Consider the following 21,435-nt stretch of genomic DNA (forward strand, 5'->3'; position numbering starts at 1 on the left):
GGAAGTCCATAAAAGGCAAAGACATGTTTCAAGTAGTTCAGAAGCAGAATTTCTGTTTCATCTTTGTCAGTTTTGGATCCATTCCCCTATCATCTGATAACAATTTGGACTCTTTTGGCAAAGGTCAGTGTTACTGGACTTTGGGTGGACCATGCCAGAATTAAAATAACTGCTAACAGATATCTAGGCCAACACTTCAATATCCACCCTCTGAATACTATTTATTTACAGCCCCACTGGCAACTGTAGAAACTTTAACGGAATATGTATCAAGAGATGGCAAAATTATTTCCACATTTGTGTGACAGATTCCACAATTTCAGTTTGGTTTTTGTGTTCTGCTTCTTTCACTTTTCTCACAGACTTTTCCCACATGCAACCACAGCCCACATACACAATGGTTCAGTGCCATTTGGTGTAAAAAATGGACAACAAATGAAAACCAGAATGCAAAGGGGAGCAATATCTTTCCCCTTGGCTACAGATTCTGGATTCAAGGACCACATTGTTGTCCACATCATCAGTAATTTTTGCTGTGTTATCTTGCTCAGTTCTTCTTACTCACAACTGAATAAAAAACTTAAGGAAGAGTCTGAGAAACCAACCGAGTATAGATAAAAACAGTACAAGGTCTTGTTCTGTTTGCTCTGTAGCTTACCAGGAAACTTTGCACAGAAGATTAAGAAGAGACAGAAAGAAAAGGTATTAGAAAGGCAGTTTCCATTTTCTAAATTGACTCTTATGTTGTCCTTACATGGTCGTCTTTGCAATTAGGCTAATAGAGAAGTGCTGTAATCACACTATATCATAGCAATGGTAGCTGCAGTTAAATGAATACTGTATTACCAAAGGCAATTATTGACTAAACAAACAGAAAATGATGTACTTTATCCCCCTAATTGCTGCCACAGCTTCATTTAGTCGAGGATCAACAGTAAGTGCTGCAGCAGCTGCATATAATTTAGCAGCACATGGTAATCAATGTTTTCTGAAATCATTAGACTTTTTTACTTGTTTTTATTAACTGCCTTTGGAGAGAGTCATGAATTAATTTCTCGTGACTTGAAGACTGATGCATTAAATGATAAAAAGCCACCTGACTTTTGAAATTTCATATTTATTGAAAGGAGATGATGTCCAAATTTAATTACAAGAAATCTACTTTTTAACAAGTTGCTCTCTCTTGCAGAGAGCACTGTGTCTAATGAGAGAAGTATGAGGGTTTCTGTAAATTTAAGGGGGAGAAAGGGAAAAACTCAAGCCAATGCAGCGCTGCTTAACAAGCATCTTTAGAGCAATCTGCTGAGGACTAGGTCTTGGCAGATGTGCTGCAGTTTGTTTGCAGAGACTCCTCCCTTCTATTAGTAACAGTTGCATTCTTCATCCAGCATGTCATCAACAGCTGTGTGCATGTAGAAATCTTTCCCAAAAGGCAATCCAACACAAAGGAGGACTCAAATCCTAGTCTTCCTTCATTTAAAAAGCTAACATTATGCCAACTGACCTAGTTTTTCTAAATGTAAGAAAACTTAGAAAATTTTAGCAAAGACAACAGGACCTGACACACTCACAAAAAGCAAACAGAGCATCTCCTGTGTGCTTTTTTGCACATTACATCCTTGACTGTGTCATCCATTATACAGCTGGATGTGTAGACCAAGCAGCAACATCTATGGATGCACATTTATGCCAGTGCCTCAAAAAAAGCTGCACTTGAGATTAGCAAGAGAAGTCTAAATCCCATCATATGCTGAAATGCCCAGATTTACAGTGGAAATCAATAATTTTTTCAGCCTGGTTTAAAGATGCAAGAAAAGTCTGCACACTAGGAGGCTCCTGGTCAAGGATTTATTCAGCTGCAAGTGATGTTTCGAGCTAGCATGTTCTTCCTCTGACATGCAAATGATATGAGTTGCCATCTATAGCATTACAAAAAAAAAAACTTTTGGGCTGTATCGATCCTGTCTTATGGGCACAAACTCTGAAAGGTACAAGTAATGCATTGTAAGGGCTGGATGATATGACTGCAAGCAAACTCACTGCTGTTTATCAGGGGGCTTAATATCTGCCTCAGCTCCACCTCTGTGTCTGCTACTGTAGTTTGCCTGAAAGTCTGAAAGTTCCAGTTCCACATGCTACATACCTTTCCTTCTACATACTCAAATAGTATAAAATGCATACCAAATTAATGCTTGGTGTGCTGTTCTTCCATACTTAAAAGCCCATCATCTCTGTGTTTCCAGTCATGGCCTCATTGTTTGAGCCAGCAAAAAGCTTGCAGGACTGTCCCTCTGTAAATAATAATCAACAATTATCGAACTTTCGTTATTCTCTGTAGTTGTTTAAGTGTCAATTAGCATTTAAAACAGCTCCAAAAAATACACAGTGCATGGTGTTGAAGTGTTTTTTCTGGACCAGCCTTAGTTAATAGCATTTTTTAATATGGCGACCACCATGGATCGGCTTCACAAGATGATACATTGATACACTATTTGTATAGCAATACAATACAAATACCAAAGTGCTCATATAAGAAAGTAATCAAACAATAGAAAGAGAGAGATGGAATATTCAGAAATATAGGAATGGGCTGCCCATTTTAGACTTAAAGTTAGTAAAATAATTTAAAAATCAATCCTAAAATCAACTGGCAGCTAGTGGAGAGAAGCTAAAATTGGGGCGATATGATCATGCATCTTGCACTTTCTGCAGGCGGTGGATTAATTTGGCTGAGACAGGTGTATAATGAGTTGCAGTAATTGAGAGGAAAGGAAATAAAAGCATGAATGAGTTTCTCCAAGATTTGCTTCAATAACGACTGGGTGGTATCTCTCCTTCGTCAAATGCTTTCTCCAGTCTATGGCAGTGGATCTCAGCCGATCTAGCCCTAACTCTAACCCACAATCCCCTCTTTATTTTATACTTTTTACAGTTTTTTGGGAAACTTTTTGCCTTTATTTTTTAGGACAGCTGAAGGCAGACAAGAAATATACTGAGCCAAACTAGTGCCGCCCACTGTCATCCACATTTCTCAATCGAAAGAATAACAAAAGATGATGAGTAAAGACACACTTTTCAACAAAAACTGCACTCCATTAAACAGTAAAACAAAAATTTGGTTTTATTGGTGATTCTACATAATTAGGGAGAAAAGCTGATAAAAGTGGCCTTTCTGGTACATGCTACAAGCTATTGCAGAGCATTCTGGGATCACTGGCAGCACAAACCAGAAAGGCCACTTTTAACAGCTTTTCTCTTGTCAATATATGAAATTTATCCGCAAAACCAAGACACCAGATTACTGGTTAGTAAATACACCTTATGGGGTGTTTTTAAAATTGTATCTATAAATGCCAAGAGGGGCTGCAATGTTACAGGGTTGGGGGTGAAATTCCTTGTTATGAGGGTAAGTTAGGGCAACTGAACTCGCAACTGATGGCAGGAATTATTCTAGGAGAAGGAAAAAGGTCTGCACACCACAGAGCTCCCAGTTCGAGCATTCATTAGCAACCAGGTGACATTTCGAGCCAGCTCTTCTTGATCATGCTGGCTCAAAACGTCACTCAGTTGCTAATAAATGCTTGACATGGAAGCTTCTTGGTGTGCAGACTTTTTCCTTCTCCTTAAGCTCTTTCGGTTCACTGATGTGTGTGTCCTACTTTGACTTTTCTTTAGGGAATAACTGTAGTTGTTCACAAGTAAGCATAATTAATAGGGGAAGAAGAAACTTTAAACATATTTGAAAAGCACATTATTATATAAGATATGGGAAGACATCCATTTTTACACTCAGTTTCCCATGAAAACATGCATCTTTGTTTTTGTTTTTTTTCTCATGGTCTTGGTAAACTGACAGGTTATCATGGAAAAATACATTTAGATCATTAAATGACACAGAATTAACTTCTTATCACAGCAAAACAGAGTAAAAAATACATGTATGTCTATATGTCCACTTTGTGCCTCTGTACATCAGGTCCACCAGGTGAGAACCTGTGGTCTTTAGTGAGGCAAAGGCAGGAATTTACCAAACCACTACATTACCTATAAATTCCACAAGAAACAATGTATAAATCTCATCCTTTTGTCTTTTATTGACTATGAATCTCAATGCCAGCTAACAGCAACTAAATCTGCTTTTCCAGAGGAAATTCCATTTTGACATGACTTCCTGTGCTGTATTTAGACGAGTCCGCCGCTGCCTACAGGGCCCAGAGATAAAAACACAGACATTAATCTGCCACTAATAACCAAACTATTGTGTTCCCCGCTCTCTCACTTTTGTTTTCTCTCTTATTTCAGACTTTTTCCTTCTCCCTTGCTCTCACTCCTCTCTGTCCCCCTCTTTTCTCTTTCAGCCCTCTTGATCTCTCCACTTCCATCTCTTCATCCCCTTCTCCTCGTTCTTATGAAATCATGATGAAATGAAATTTCCTCCTCAGCGGTCATTCATGTTTAAAGCTAATCCCTTTTATTGAGTCCACATCAGTGAAAGGTTCAGAAACAAGAGGGTTTAAACATGAATCAGGGCTGAAAGCATATAATGAGAGCTTTAATTTAACTCAGGTAAATAAACACTGGCAGCATGCTCATGCAGCTGTGTGAACCTTGTGTTTGTTGGTGTTGATCAGATGTGGCTGATTGTCAAAATGTCCTCAGACCACAGCAATTACATGCTTATTCTACAGGATAGTGTTTCTTTAGGAAACCCATGAGGCTTTCATTTTGCAATTTATTTACAAAAACCCACAACGCTCATGTTTGAAGTCAAATGGATACCATTTTAAAGCTTAAATTATCCAGTGTTGTTGGATCTGGTTTTAAAGTCTCCAACTTTCCAAATTTGAATGCAATCAGTGAAAAGCAAAAGGAGCTTTATTCTTTAAAGCAAACTTTCAGGCACTTTTAATTCTCAAACTCCACCTTTTCTACTCAAGAGGATTTTTTCCCATTCGGTGAAATCATTGAGGTTAAATTGTTGCCATGAGTCACCGACTACAAGCAGACATTTCCACATCTCACTGGTCTGACTGTGTGAGAAGTGTTTGTTCAGGAACACTGACTGGACGTTGTGGCTATGGGCAGCACAGACTCACATTGTGTTAAAAGAATGCACCCTTCTGTCACATAGAAATCTATTTTAATGCAGCAGACCATGATCCAATGGGAAAAAAAGCATCTAAACACCCAGAATCCCCTACTTCTTACTTGTATTGTTGACCTGGAAAACTTTTGCAGCAACGTTTTAGCTTGTTATCCGAGCTGATGCTGTTCCCAGCTACCACATGTGTCTGCTTTGTGCAAGAGTTGAGTTTAATAGTAGATGACATTTCAAGAAACATCATACCTTCTGTTGAAATCTGGCAGTGCTGGATAGTGAAGAATCCAGCACGATGTGTGCTGGATCGCTACTGAGGTTTTTCTTCTAACATGAGTCTCTTGGAGAATATCAGCTAGAGACTGTTGTACATTTATTTTATAGTAGATAATTTTATTTTAAAGTCTGTATAATATTGATCCACTGCAGTAATAAGTACTAAAAAAGACATGCTGAACGAGTAATGCAGAAAATTCCTCTTTAACTTTTTCAAACACAAGCAATGCTAATTAAAGGAAATCCAAAGTTTTGGTGAATTCTGATAAAAATCTTGAAGTGGTGGCCTGAAAGTCTATGTAACTGTCATGAAACTTTACCTTGAGTTGTGTACTTCCATGTCATTTTGAAATGGATTTCCTTTTGTCTTGTTGAAGTCAGCGTGAATGTCAAAAAAGCCACACTATATGAAATTCAGTGCAAGCAATTTACCAGTAGAAAATGCTGAGACCAGCACTGCTGTGGCCACAAGGACAGCCGCCCGCTACCATTGTGTATTTGAAGTGGCCACGTAGCTGCACAGAGTGCAGAGACACCATTTTTGAATCACTTTTCTCCCTCACTATCCTGCATCTAAAGAGAACTTTGGCATACTGTCTGGTTTGTAGCCCAGCCAATCTCAGTTGGTATAGGCTCCAGCCCCCTGCAACCACGAAGGGATAAGCAGCGTAGATAATGAATTAATGGATGGTTGGATGGATGGATGGTTGGATGAAGGTGGTTTGTTGATCAACAGGTTCACAGTAGAGGTGCATGGTGCAACTCTGAGAAAGATGATCCAATGTTACTATCAGTTTTGTAGGCTAAGTGCTCAACCACTATACAAGCAGGAAATTGAAACTGAGGCAGAAGTGCAAACAAAGCCCCAAGTTCCTCGAGTGTCCATTCTAGGGTGGCTGCAAAAGCATCCAAAGTCACAGACCCCCAAAGTTGGAATGTCAGTTTTTTCATTTCATCTGTAGTATTTACAGCCTGATTAAAAAGACAGCTTAGGCCGAAATATCAAAAGTTAGTTTTAACTAACAATGGCTAGACTGATATGGAATTTTCAATATGGCAACCTATTTTTTGTTTCTTTATTTTGATATATTTTGGGCTTTTTATGCCTTTATTTAGAGAGGAGGAAGTGGATCGAGTCAGAAACAGGGATGAAAGAGTTGGGAAAGGAGCCACAGGCCGGACTTGAACCCAGGCCACATACATTCATGAGGCACAAATTAACCACAGTGCCATCTGCACCTAACCTGGCATGCCAGATGTATGTGTTTCACACATCCATGTGGTAAACCCCTCATTGACAGCGTTTGGGAAAGGGAAAAGCCTTTAAAAAAAGCTTGGAGGGTGACTGGATGAACATTCCGTCTGTCACAACTTTACGGGCCAATCAGAGCAACAAAACACGTGACGTGGCCGCTACTGAGCTGTGCCCCTACCGAGGAAGGGGTAACACAAAACATGGCGCCTATAGACATGTCAGTACACAACTTTTGTCGTTTTTGAAAAGAAAGCAACTCAGTGCTGTTCTTTGTTCTTCTTTTAATGAAGAAATGTCGTCAAGTTCTGATAAACTGTCGCTTTAGCAGCATCCACGCCAATCTCTTCTGCCATAATTGCACCAGCCCTTCATTGCTGCTTGCTTACATCACAACTCCGCCGCGCCCAAAATTACTGCCCCTCGACACTGATTGGTCCTGTCACTTTCTAACCAGGCCCAAACGGTTTAGACGGGAGCTTTGCAAGATGGATTTGCCAGTGAGAAACACAGAAACAGGCGTATCCATCTGCTTTGCAAGGTTAATGTGCACCCCATAGGGATCTAATTTCAACTGTAATGGCTTACATCACTCAGACTTTATCCAGCACTTTTTAAACTCTATGCCAGGGGCTCTCAAACGGTGTCGCAAACTGTCCAGCACTGGTTTGCCTTGAGGTGTTGGAACAACCATACATTATCACTAAAACTATTCAACAATTAGAGAATGTCATACATGCCAAAGAAGCCCTTTTGAATGGATATAAACATAGCATGCCCAGAGAATTTGGCTGGTCTTGGGCAACAGAAGTTTGAAAACCACTGTTCCATGCTACTGCAGTGGTAGCACGGTTGCCAAAAAGAAAAAGATGGTATCAGAATTGCTACAAGACAGCGTTTTAAATCTTTTTCCCTCTGTAAGACCACAGAAAACTAGTTCCAACACACTACAGCAATTCATATTTTGAATTTGCAGTCAGTATGTGTATGCAAACAAAATCTTAAAGAATGCAGTGTCGCAAATAGAGCTGGAAAGATTGCCAGGGTTTGTACAACTGATTTAATCTGAATAGCATTTACTATGCAACGTAGCAACTTTTGTGCAGTTTCCCTGGGACACAGACCTGATCTTTTTCCCTAGGCTTGTGTATTTACACACACAAAAAGACTTTTATGTCTCATGCAAATGTCCTTCCAAAAAAAAAACAAAAAAACAAGTCAATGTAAAAAGTGAGGATTTTGACCTTGTATGTAATTTATATTTGACATTTTCATCTCTACATTATATCACATACTACTGTAAGATCCACTGTCATCTTTATCTGCATATCTTACTGAGCAGCATCAGTTTTATGTGTATTTCTTACAAAAGAAGGCTGCAACATGGCGTTACCTATTTCAGCTCTTCTGCAGGTAGACCACCTGGGTTCAAAAATGACCCGAGGGCTTTTCTCAGCACTTAAATGAAGCATTTCACCATCAAGTCAATCAGCTGTCCAACAAGCTGTTTAAACCTAAACATAACTCAGGCCACATTGCTAACCCTTGTCACCCACAAACACCCTCGTAGCTTCACTCTTTCACCCTCAGCAGTGGTAATATACACAACTTCTCTGCAACATAGAATTTAGGTCTAACCACAACCTGCAATTATGGCTGACAGTCACCATTTTGTGGCATTTAAACAAGTAAGTGCAGAGCTTTAGAGTCTAAATTAACAGATTTTTAAGAAGAAGCTTACAGCTTTAAATTTGTGTGACTTGCTTATAAACTGCAGTCTTATTTTAATCAAGTCATGCTTCTGCTTAAGACCTGTGTTAAGGTCTCTTTCTCATATACTTTGACAAAAGTGACACATTTTGACTCCTCTCTGTTTCATTTTTAGAAAAATCATAATAAATGCACTTTAATCTGGCTTTGCTGAATTATTGCCTCGCCCCGAGCACTTCACCCTAAAGAGAGGGGCAACTAAAAGGGGACATAACCTCATTTGAAATTGGAAGATTTGACTCAATTACAGCAGCCTTTGAACAAATCACCAAGGGAGAGATGGTAACATGCTCTGAGGGAGTGTTAGATTACACTGAGAGCTGCCAACCTGCAGAGGATGAGCTCCACGGGGCAAAACTCCTACAAGATCTTCTGGAAAAACTACAACCAGCTGTATCAACACTTCGCACAGGAAAACTGGCAGCTGGCCTCCTCCAAACCAAGGCATTAACATGACACTTGTGTTTGTTTTATGTAGCATATGAGGATGGATGTTATTGGTTTTTAATTGTTGGGAAAGATAATGTTTGCCTCAATTTTCAACTTTTTTTTTTGTTGATGTTGTAGTAAAAACTAAACTTAAAGATGCTGAGCAGCAACTTTGTGATAATTTTGGTGACCCCAGTGAGGAATTTGGTATCCATGGGTAGTAGGGGCTTTTTTTCCACCAAGAATTCTCACCATGCCTTCTTTTACACTGAAGTGTATTCCTCTAAACTTTCTGTCAACTTGTGTTTTAAAGTCGATCTAACAGCACAATAATGTTCAGCTGGGAGAATAGTGTCTCTCATTTCCACAGAGCATCACTTGCTTTTGGCACAGTGTAACTCTGGTTACCACAGTTTACCTGTAAAAGTGCACAAGGCTTTATAGCTAGTTCATGGATCGGTTTAGCTAAAAAGAAGCCAGTTAGATAAAATGGCAAAGGCTAAGAGATGGAAGAGGACAATGACAAACAAAGGTAAGACAAGAAAAAGACAGTGAACAAAAAAGAAGCTGGACAAAAGCAACAATCCAACAGCAGAACGTACATCTTTGTAGATAGTATTTATAACAAATTGTTACAGTGTTAAGTTTTGGATTTGATTTTATAGGGATAAGCGTGATTCCCCTTCTGTAATTTTAGTGACATCCCTGACACTATGTCCATGTTTTGGTACAGTCTATGGCTGATAGTCATCTACCCTGACACCTATCCATCACCAGTGATTTCAGGCATTAAAAACACCTATAAAGTCATAAAGACCCATCATGTCTGGGTCAAAAGAATGAATCATTATTCATGGTAACAGCTCAAAGCTCCTGATACCACATTTAAAGTAAATTGTTAAGGTATGGTATTGATAACTGTACTCATAAGATTCAAAAAAGCCAGATGACAAAAAGATCAATCTGAAATTTAACTTTCAGATTATTTGAGTCCCCTCTCATCATATGACAGCTTGGATTGACTCAGGTCCCCAACCCTGAGTGGGATAAGAAGTATAGCTTAGAAAAACAATTACAACCCACATCTCCATGGAGACAGTCCCTGACACCTTTTATTCCCTGTTTTATCAAACCTCAGACCTCTTGGCTGTTAGAAAGATTTTTTTTATTGAAAACAACATACAGAATAGACTGGCGACCAGTCCAGGGTGTACCCCGTCTCTTGCCCAATGACAGCTGAGATAGGCTCCAGCCCCCCTGCAACCCCCAACGGGATGAGCAGTATAGAAAATGGATGGATGGATAATATACAGAATAATAAAAGTGTCAAGCCAAAGCTGACCTAACCCTGATGGCATCACAATGGATTCCATTTTTAACTTGAAAACCACTTCTCTCAAACTCATGCCTTTAATTCGGTCTAAGATTGCATCTTCAATTTGAACTTTGCACCACTTGGATGAAGTTAGCAAATATCACAAACATTAACCAGAAGTTTGATTTTTTTTCGTCTTCAAGTTTTGCACAAATGTCCACTCTGACTCAAGGACTTACTGGCAACATAATGATGTAAGTGGTAAATGGACTTGGGCTTGTATAGTCCTTTTCTAGTCATCAGACTGCTCAAAGTGCTTTCACACCTACCCATTCACACCTTTTCACTTCATTCACTCCACATTCATTCACTGATGGTGAACTCTGCCATCAGTTTTAGCTAATCCCATTCAAACGTATCCATGCATTTACATGCCACAAACGAAGCACTGGGAGCAAATTGAAGAGTTTTGCCCAAGGACACATTGAATACGTGACTGCAGGAGCTGGGGATAGAACCAACAACCTTCTGATTGGGAGACGACCTACTGAGCCAGAGTTGCCTCATGTCATAGGTAAAGATCATTATAATGGGGCCTTATGCCCACCCTTTGCTTTCAAATGCGATATATCAAGAACTATTTGATAGATTCCTTCAAACTTTGATTAATTCCTAATTTAACTCAAGTTTTACAGGATTTTATTTAGGGTTTACAAGGTTGAGGTCACTGATAATTCAAATCTTGCAATAAAAATATTTCCAGAGTGCAAGGACAAATTTTTTTCAGAGTTGATATAAACATACCCTTGGATTAAAGGTGAACTGATTGGACTTTAGGGGCCAAGGACCCCACATATGTTAAGGTTTTGAAGTGTTTAGACAGTTGTCTTTTATTCACTGATTTCACCTTCACACAACTACCAAGCTCTGCAATCCAAAAAAGCACCTACACCATTAAAAAAACAGATTTAGAGCAATTTCGCCACCATAAAACTCACCCAAACCCCTCTATTGACCTACCACTGCTCTGTCACTGTCTTGCAATTGAATACTGTCACCACCAGGTAGTAGTTCTGGTTCTATATGAGCCTTTCATAGCTAATTTAGCAGCCAAACTGTTCCTGTATGACTGACAGGAGCTGCAGCCTTGGCCTAATCTTAATTAGAATGAGTTACAGCACACGGGAACCCAGCCCGCTGACTGTTTACGTCCTGCCATGTCATCCTCCCACATGGACAGGCTGAGAGGATCACAGGGCAGATTGGAGGCTAAGTGCCAATCAAGGAGCAGGAAACCTGTCAGTGTGGGCTGTAATTCCCAGGCCTTTGAACAAATAGTTACTTTAACTTGAACCTGCAGAGGTGTTCAATGTGAAGATACTGTAGACTGTTTACAAAAAAAAGTTCCTCATCCATCCAACCTGGCAGCACCCTAAACCAATATTGACACGTTATGTCTTACATCAGCCATTTAACATCCTCTCCTTCCAAGTATCTCTACGGCTCAGACTTTTTTCAATAATATCCAAATACTGCCAAAGCCACTATTTTAACATCTGGAAATCATCCCCTCCTCTAAGCCTCCATTTGCTGACTGCAATAATTTGGTTTATAAGTAGTTCCCATGGAGCAGTCCTTAAAGGCACAAGCTGCTTTAAAACCTATCAGCTCCATCATCTAAAGATCTCAGGTTCACTTCAGACATTACGCTGATAAAACTTTCAGAAAACGTGTAACCAAAGACGACGTACGATGTGGTGCGCTGCCCCCCTTTAACTCTGGAAGAAAGGAGGCGTGTAATCAAGTCATAGCTGAAAAATGCAGCATGTGGTTCTAATCAAAGCCGTCTGTGGACCTGGTTGAATTCACATGTTTGGACGTTTCTGCTTTGGTAGAAAACAGCCCATTTGTTGCAATGTCAGTGATGTGGCAACAACAACTGGAAGCAATTTGGAGGACAGGGTGACCTCATGTTGATTTTGAATGCCTGATTCTGAGCTTTCTGCTCCTTCGCAGAGGGAAAAACTTTCCAGGTAGATTTGTATTTGGCTGGTGAGACGATGAGACAACTGTGACTCTGCTAACAAACCAAAATCACTGGTAGTCTGAGTGGTTGGTCTCTTTGATGTAGGAGGCTAAGTGGGAACTTTGAAGATGTTTTACAGCTAAGTCAGCGTCTGGGAGGAGTTTTCACGCTCACATCCAAGTGCAGAGACATGAAGCTATTCAAGGCTAAAGCAATGGCACAAGTCTTGCTGCTTATTTTGGAATCAGGAATCTCTCAGGATCTGTTTTCCATATTCATAGCCTGAAACTGCCCGTGATTGACTGGCGACCAGTCCAGGGTGAATCAACCTCTCACCCACTGTCAGCTGGGATTGAGTCCAGCCCCCCCAAATGGGACTCCAAATGGATGAATTGATGGCTGGACATCCCTACATCTCCCTCCAAATATCATTTAACCATCTCCACTTCTCCTATAGGTTTTGAAATGTGTTTTTCACTTTGTTTCAATGCTTATACTTTATATGGACGTCACCATTTTTTTTCCAATTTTGTGCGTTAAGTCTGCTCCTTGATCTCATTTGCCAACTCATGTTCTGTTGCAGGCTAACTTTCCGCACATGTGCCGCCATATGACTTTCATCTCAAGCTGCATAACGAAAAATTTCAACATTTGTTTTAAACATGTTTTCAGCCTTCAAAGCCTTGATTTAGAAAAGTCTAAGAAAGTCTGCCTCCTCAGGAATCTTTGCAATAACCTCCATGTTTTTAACTTTCGCTTGCATCTTTTCATTGAAAATAACAGGCTTAAACATGAAATAGTAGATAGTTTACTGAGAACGAGTCTGCTTTCAATTACATTGTTTCGTCAACGTTCAACCACACTCGACTTAAAGCTGCAATTTTCCAAATAAAAAGCCCAATTAAAAGCAGAAACACAGCACATTGTATTTGTGAAGCCATCTGCAGGGGATAATTTGCATGTGTAGACTTGTTAAGCGATCTTACAGCATACCACTGTTGCTAAAAATCACCAATCTTCATATTAAAAAGCATCCAACGCTGTCACTGTTTATCACGTGGAATAAGCCTTGAAAGTTTCCTCTCCCTCTTACAAACGCACACGAGAACATTGTCTCAAAGCTCTGGTGAACCACATTTTCCCTGAGTCTACAGAAACGACCAACTTTCCACTGTTTTAGCTTGGTTGAAATGCAACCCCATCACCCACTACTCCATGGAAAGAAGCCTGCAAGATCACTCTGCTGTTTCACGTGCACAAACATGGACAGACAGTCCCAAAGAGAAGTCAGTAGAGCTTTAAAACCTCAACCCTTTTTTTGTTATATTTAGAAATATAACATACTACAACAGAAGAAAGCTTCAGAGCTTTCTTAAGTTGTGTACACCAGTGGTTCCCAAAGTGTGGGTTGGGTAATGGTTTTAAACTATGCATAAAATTAATTAAATTTAAATTTAGAACATGGACATTTTGGTGAGATTTATGCTGAATTTCTTCACAACATTTTAAAAATCCTTAAAATGTACATCTGCAGATGACTGTTCTTGAATGTGCAAGGCTGTCCCCTTATGGCTCCTTCACCTTCCTTTGGGGTGTTGCGGGCTGAAAGTTTGGGAACCCTTGGTGTATTCCCTTATAGTGTCTGTCTTAAAGCTTGATAAATGTCCATAGGATTCAGTAAAAAATAAGTTTTGCCTATTTTTTTTTAGCACCAGTTATATTATCAGTGTTAAGATTCATTTATGCATTTTTTACATATCAAAATAGATCCGTGTATTTTAAGCAATACAACTATCACTCTCACATGATGATCTTGACTTCTTCCTCATTGCTTAGCTGTTGTGGTTGTCTGTCTTAATGACCAGGTGAGCAAACTTTTTATACACATTTGTAGTTTTAAACTAGTGATGTGATGTTGAAAACAAGTTGGTTCAAAGAGTTAATGCTTTTATGTGCATGATGGGAGCCAGATCTAAGAGACATTTTCCTTTGTTGTTATTTGGTTGACAGAATGAAGGAATCTGCTTTACCACAGGTACACCATGTACTGAAAACTACTGTTTAATGGTGTAAGATCAGTGTTTTATAAGAGGAGTGTCATATGGCCCAGCCAGTATTGATGGAAATTCCAGGGTTTTTTTGTAATCTGGGTCATTTGGCTCAGTTCCCAAACGACTCTTCATTTAGGGACCAGTTTTTCTTCGTTTGGCATCTGGTGTTCTAATTATGCCTAATGATTAAAGAAATGGAAATGTGATATGACTGTCCGTCAAAATATTCTGTCATCAGAAAACAACTTGTAGGTCACTGGTTAAGCTGTTTGTCTCACCTGTTTTTAAACATTAATGTTACACCATCAAGCATGTGTCCTTAATGCATGGTGTCCTTGTGGTACAGCAGTTTGGAAAAAAAATCCTTACTAATCAATCACATAACACACAGACATGCAAAATATTTACTACTAATAATAACAAGAATTAAGAATATAAGATGGCTCTCAAACGGGATCCAGATCTTATCGTTCATGTAAAAGAGCCGGCTCTTTGTATCAGCTCGTTCACAAATGACACATCACTCTCAGCCAGCAAGCAGGTTTCATCTAGGCATCAAGATGTTTTGGGAAGACAGAATATTTCAGAATATAATTAAAAGCATTTGATTAATTAAAACAATAAAGCACAATGTAAGTATGCACACATATCAATGTCAGTTTTTTAGCAAATATAACTGATTTAATGAAGCCAAAATGGTACTGAATGAAGAGCTGTTTGGATGGCAAAAAAGCTGGATCTTTGTGCAGAGCTGAGCCAAATGATCCAGATCACTTAAAAGAGCCCAAATTCCCATCATTTTTTTCCTTTAAAAAATTGCAATATTTCTTCCAAAAGTTAATGCAAATTCTGCCATTTTTCAGCGTATAATTCTTCGTTAAGTTTTGCTGCTCTGGCTAAGTTGCTTAACACTGCCCCCACGATTACAGGCGATATGGCAGTGTCTGGTTCATATTGTAAGCTTTCAATGAATGCGCTGAAATTCATGCAAAATACACTCAAAGAACGGACATGAAGCTCTCTGCATTTTTATCAAATGTAGAGCAGAAATGAGCCTTTAAACTGTTTGTTACCTTACTCTATCTAGGGCTGGGAAACATGGACCAAAAATAATCTCAGTGTATGATAACTGTCTTGATATTTTTTCATGTAAATAAGAAAAGACAGACCCTAAGTCAAGTCCATATGGGCCAAAGAAGTTCATGAAAATTTTCAGGAAAATAAATTTAGAATAGATGTTTTCTTTATCCTTTAGATATGGAAAATAATTGCCCTAGATTTAGAACATTTCATATAGAGTACCGGGGTCAATAAGCATATTGCTGGTAGTTGTTTTTACAGTAAACGATTTCCTCACTGAGCATTAGTGAGGAGATCTTTATGCTCTTTATTGCCCTTGAATCATCGTCAGCATAAACTATACTGATTGATATTATTCCAAAGACTGGATATGTTGCCCGGCCCTAGTTTATCTAAGAAAAACTGTTCACCACAGGGTGGAGCTTAAACTTGCACCACACTGTCATCAACTGTCTCTGCTTTATGTGAACCTTCAGAGTAACTCATTTTAGTAAATGATATAAAGAAAGAAAAACTTAAATAGTCTACGCAGCTTTACCAAAACAAACAAAACTGTCTGTCTGCACGGTGTGACTCCACTCTCCATCAGGGGCCCATCAATTGAACTTTCCAGAGCTAAGTGTGACATCATTGACAGAAACAACAGAGTCCAAGTGACGACACCACACATCAAACACTCCCGCTGGATAAAACGGGGGAAGCACAGTTCAAGTAAAACACGAACACTCAGGTGTTCCAGGTGTGGATGTTGCCAGCTGAAGACATGAGCGGCCCCACAGTCGCACCGAGTGACTCACAGACTCCAACAGCATCTCTGCTTCTCATGTCTCTCCACATCTGCTCCACATTAACATGCAGTCTGTGTTCCCTCACAGACGCGCAAGCTCTGCTGCGAAAATTCTTTTAGCAGATGTACAACGCTGTCCGAAGGAGAGGGGGGAGCGTTTGTGGTAATGAATGTTCCAAAGTGGCTGCAGGAAAGTACAAAACCGCAAAGGTGCTGCTTTACCTCCTCTCAACACATTTCCAGTTAGTACGATTACATGCACAGTTAAGTGGAACTATGAGCTCAGTGAGGAAACTTAACTGGATGGCTGTCCTTACTCCTCTACAGTAGGTGGCGATATGCACCTTTTCAGATAGTTACCATTAAAGCTAGTTCAGGTTGATCTTGCTAAAAAGTTAGCTACCCAGTTATGTCAAAAAAAGAGCAACCTTTACAGTTGTGTACATTTCAAATGCACTCGAACGGGTTTAAAACTGGTGGGTTAGGACCCAAAAGTGGGTCGCGGAGCTGTTTTCAATGGGTCACGGATATTTGTCCAGGGACAAAAAAGTGACTAAATGTTCTTTATGTATAAAGGCTAACTCTGTTTTGCTATGATATTGAGGAAATTTTGGTTGTTTCTCAAGATTTGATGTGTTTTTTCCCATCATCATGTGTTAATTTCTCTGGATCTCAAGGAAATAACTTAAACTTGCATGTTATCATGAAAATTGTAAAAAAAAAATGATTGAATTCTTAAAAAAATGGGGTAGGCCAGTATAGAACCACTTGAGACTTTAATTTTGGCACAATGAAAATGTATACTGTCCCTTTGATGATATCCAAAGGCAGTAGGCAATGAGACTTATATAATTAGAATTCATCCTATTTGACTTCAGGGTCAAACCCCAGCACTGAAACTGTGCAGATTCCCTCATACAACTGACTGCTATACATGAGAATTAAAACAATCTCAGTCTACATTATCTGGGCATCAGATTCTAAAATATTAACTAGTTTTAAAAGTCCAGTTTTAGTTGGACTCTACCCTTGTTTCCACCTGCACAGGGTTACAGAGGCAACTCCAATGGATGTCCATTTATTCCCAGGGGGATCTCTGTGATATATGACCTGCGTCTGAAACTCCTTTCCTCTGTTGTATTTTCACTAGCATGCATCTCAAGTATGTTTTTAACTTTTACGGTGGATTTCAGTCAGACCATATGAATGACAGTGTGCTAGCAAGCAAGCTGCCTATGAGCTAACTCGCCACAATAAGTCAAAGATTCATGAGTTTTGTTTTTCCAAACTTTCCAGTTATCCATCCAATAAACGACATATACAGCCAGTTAATAATTAAATTTAAATATGTATATATTTAGAAGGGAAACCTCTAGAAAGTCTGTGAAAGGGCTCCAGGTCAGAGGAAATCTCATCGTGCCTTTTTGTTTTGTTTTGTTTTTTGCCCATTTTATGTCTTAGCTCTATTAAAGGTATGAAGGGAAACAATTAACAAAAACAAGTGATAGAGCTGTGTTTGACTTCCAATTAAAAAGAAATATAATCACGAGTTTGATGTGTAACACAGTCAGATTAAATTGTGATATGAAATATAGTGTGATTTATTGGTTAATATGAAATGCAGTCTGATTTTTCACATGGTTTGAAGTGTGTTTATGCAATCATGAGAAAAGTTAGATGGCATAATTAGATTAAAACTAAACGAGGCTTAGCTCAGTTGGATTGGCTTGTTCGAGTGTTCATATGGCTTTAATGATATATTTCACCAAACATGTTATACCGTGTTAAAAAAAAATGAGCTTTTGCAGTTGATTTCAGAGACAGTTTGAAAGTGTGCTAGCTTAGCTAATAAGCTGCTAACTAGCTCACTGGCTACTATAAGTCATATTTATCATTTCGATATGCAGTTCAGCATTATTAGTCAATTTTAAGAGCTATCAGGTTGTCTTGACAGTTTTAAATATATTTCTACATTTTAGAGCAAAGTTAGATGGCACAGTAAGCTAAAAACAGGCTAGTTGTCACACAAACAAAAAAATCAAGAGGCTAACTGAGTTAGCTTAACTCATTTGGATGTTTATATGTCTTGAAATATTTCCCAGATATGCTACATTTCCAGCAGGCTAACTTATACACTTATTTCCTATGTCCTGTTTTTGTCTCAGTAATTCACCAAATTTATCTTCCTTTTGGCTACAAACAGTTTCTATCAGGCTTAAGTCTATCTGTAATTAAGTGCAATTCCTTGCACTGGACACTAGAAGGCATTCTGTATATTGATATAAAAATCGGTCATAAATGAGTGGAAACGATTAGGGTAACACAATAACATTGCTGTAAAGGCCACAGCTGCACCAAACAAAGGTAGGAGCGCTGGGTCTACTCTGTCTCAAACTGCATTTAAACGTTCTGACACAATCCTAGTGTATTATCCAGCAGCATCTCTGCTTTTCCTCACAACTCCCCATTAACATGCAGTCCATGTTCCCTCACTGACGCACAAATTCTTTTAGCAGATGTACGCTGTACGAGAGGGGGAGAAAAAGTTTGTGGTAATGAATTCTGAATTCTTCCAAAGTGGCTGAGCAGAGCAGGAGAAATCCAAAACCGCAAAGGTGCTGCTTTCCCTCCTGTGAGCACATTTTCAGTGCCTGAGGGTGACATCACAGGCAATCACTGACAGATGTCCACAGGACTGTTTCCTGACGTGCACGGCTTGTTCGCCAATTGCAGATAATCCACATTGAAGCTGTTCTCATCTCCTTTAAATCGTATCTAAGCTGCACAGAGACTCCAATAATGACGTTGTGTTTGCTCAGTCCTCCCTGCAAGAGACCCAACTTTATGTTTGATAGATAAACGCTCCCCTCCAAAAGTATTAAAACAGTGAGGACAAGTCATTTATTTTTACTGCAGGCTGAAAACATTTGGGTTTGGCATGAAAAGGTGAATGAGACAAGAGATCAACATTTCAGCTTTTATTTCTCGGTATTTACATCTGGATCTGACACACAACTTAGAAGATTGAATTTATGCAACAGAACACCCAATTTTTAGGTCAGCAAAAGTATTGGAACAGATAGACTTAAAACAGATCGAAGTGAATAAGGCTCAATATTTCATTGCAATCAAATAGTAATAGGCAGGTTACTCCTTTCAGTTTCCTCTTTAGCAGGTAAAATGCATGCTCTATAGGGTTTGAGTCTGGAGATTGACTTGGCCAGTCTAAAACCTTCCACTTCTTGCCCCTGATGAACTCCTTTGTTGTTTTGGGTCATTATCTTCCTTTGTGATGAAGGATCTGCCCATCAGTTTGATTGCATCTTTCTTTAGATTGGCAGACAAAATGTTTGCTGCTGCCATCATGTGTCCATCCCAGAAGAGGCCGTGCGAGCCCAAGCCATGACATTACCTCCACTGTGTTTCACAGATAGGCTTGTATGTTCGGGATCATGGGCTTCAGTGGAAAAGACTTCAAATTCTTGAGGCTCGTCTTTGTACTTTTTGGCAAATTCCAGCCTGGCCTTGCTATTTTTCTCACTAATGACTGGTTTCCATCTTCTGGTGTAGCCTCTGTACTTTTGTTCATGAAGTCTTCTACGAACAGTAGATGGTGATACCTTCACTCCTGCCCTCTGGAGGTTGTTGCTGATGTCACTCACAGTTGTTTTAGGGTCTTCCTTTACAGCTCTCACAATGTTTCTGTCATCAACTGCTGCTGTTTTTCTTGGTCTACCCGTTCGACGTCCGTTACTTAGTACCCCAGTGGCTTCTTTCTTCTTCAGGACATTCCAAATGGTTGTACTGGCTATGGCCAGAGTTTGTGCAATGGCTCGGATTGATTTCCCATCTTCTTTGAGCTTCACAATCGCTTGTTTTTCACCCATAGACAGCTCTCTGGTTTTCATGTTGGTAAGTCTGCACAGGCAAAACCCAAATCTGAAACTGAGTGTAGATATTCAGCACTATTTATGGTTTGAATAACCGATGTAATAGGACACACCTGGTCACATGTTCCAATACTTTTGTTCACATAAAAATGGGTGGGTTCAAACAAAGAGGCTATCTTCTAAGTTGTGCATCAGATCCAGATGTAAATACCTGGAAATAAAAGCTGAAATGCCGATCTCGTCTTGTATTCATCTTTTGATGTCAAATGTTTTCATTTGAGAGCAAAAATAAAGGACTTGGCCTCACTGTTCCAGTGCTTTTGGAGGGGAGTGTAGTTCATGTTTGGGCAGATTTCAAGCTAAAAACAGCAGCTGTGAGCAAAATCGAACAAATCAAGCTGTCAAGTAAACCAAGAATTCACTCTGACATGTACAACTTGTTTGCCAAATGCAGGAACTCTACAGTCAAGCTGACATTATCTCCTTTAAATCAGATCTCCAGTGTTCACTGGTTTGCCTCATCCCTGTATAAGATCTAACTTGCATGTTTGATGCACACTCTACATGCTAAGGAAACTATCCAAAGAAGTATCCCACCTAAAACTTGGAGATAGGTGATATCTCTCAAACTGTCTTATCTCAGTGAGTTTTTCTTGATCAGTACCAGACTTTCAGTGTCAGTCGCAAAAACCACATGAAAAAGTGTAAAACTACACCCTGTCAATTCAAAGGGCAACCATCAGCCCTGTTCACACATTCTACTCAACAGCAATTAGGTGTTAAAATAAACAGCAGAAGAGTTCACTTACCACTGTCCTCGTCTTGACATGAAACAATGAAAACCTGAGCCCCGCAGACGATTAGAAAAAGGAAAGTCCTTAAATGCACGAAGCTCATCATGTCTAGAAGAAAGACATGAGCCTTCCTTGTGCCCAAAGAAAAGGGGAAAAGGACAAAAAAAAAGGGAAAAAAGCACTCAGGTTATCACTGCACCACCATGAATACAAGAGTCCCCCTCCTTGTAAGCAGCAAGCAGACCCAGCCCAGACTGCGTGAGTGCTTTTTTTTGTGTAGTTACAGCTTTAAATGAGAAGAATGCTGGCCAGCCTAATTTTCCTCCCCCTTTTGTCAGCCCTCTCCCATAACCATCCTCTCACAGGCTTTAGAGGCTGTGGGAGAACTACACCCATGTTCACCACTTCTCAAACTTTCCAGTTTTTCTTCTGCTTATTGTGATAGTCTCTCACAGATTTACAGGAAAAGACATTTAGGACAGATAAGGAATAATGCGTGTTTGGTCGTGTCACTCTTCAGAAGTGGTTGCTAAGTAAGATCATAAAAAGTGCTGTTTTATTGCCGTCTCTGGGGCACCAAAAAGGACACACAGTGAGCCGGGAGAATCCTTTTTAACAGGGTAATTAAAAGTGAGAATAGACTTTATAACTGTATTGTTTACTGTTG

General features: G+C 39.5%; 1 protein-coding gene across 1 annotated transcript in view; it reads right to left on the reverse strand.

Moving 5' to 3' along the window:
- Positions 1–21,038, reverse strand: part of col5a2a (collagen, type V, alpha 2a) — an 86,899-nt gene extending 65,861 nt beyond the window's left edge. The window contains exon 1 of the mRNA XM_041806766.1: positions 20,784–21,038. Within this exon, the coding sequence (XP_041662700.1) occupies positions 20,784–20,874 (91 nt within the window). The 5' untranslated portion in view covers positions 20,875–21,038. The remainder of the gene's footprint in view (positions 1–20,783) is intronic.
- Between the last annotated feature and the right edge of the window lie 397 nt (positions 21,039–21,435).

This window comes from Cheilinus undulatus, linkage group 15, assembly GCF_018320785.1.
Source record: "Cheilinus undulatus linkage group 15, ASM1832078v1, whole genome shotgun sequence".
NCBI classification, from domain to species: Eukaryota; Metazoa; Chordata; class Actinopteri; order Labriformes; family Labridae; genus Cheilinus; species Cheilinus undulatus.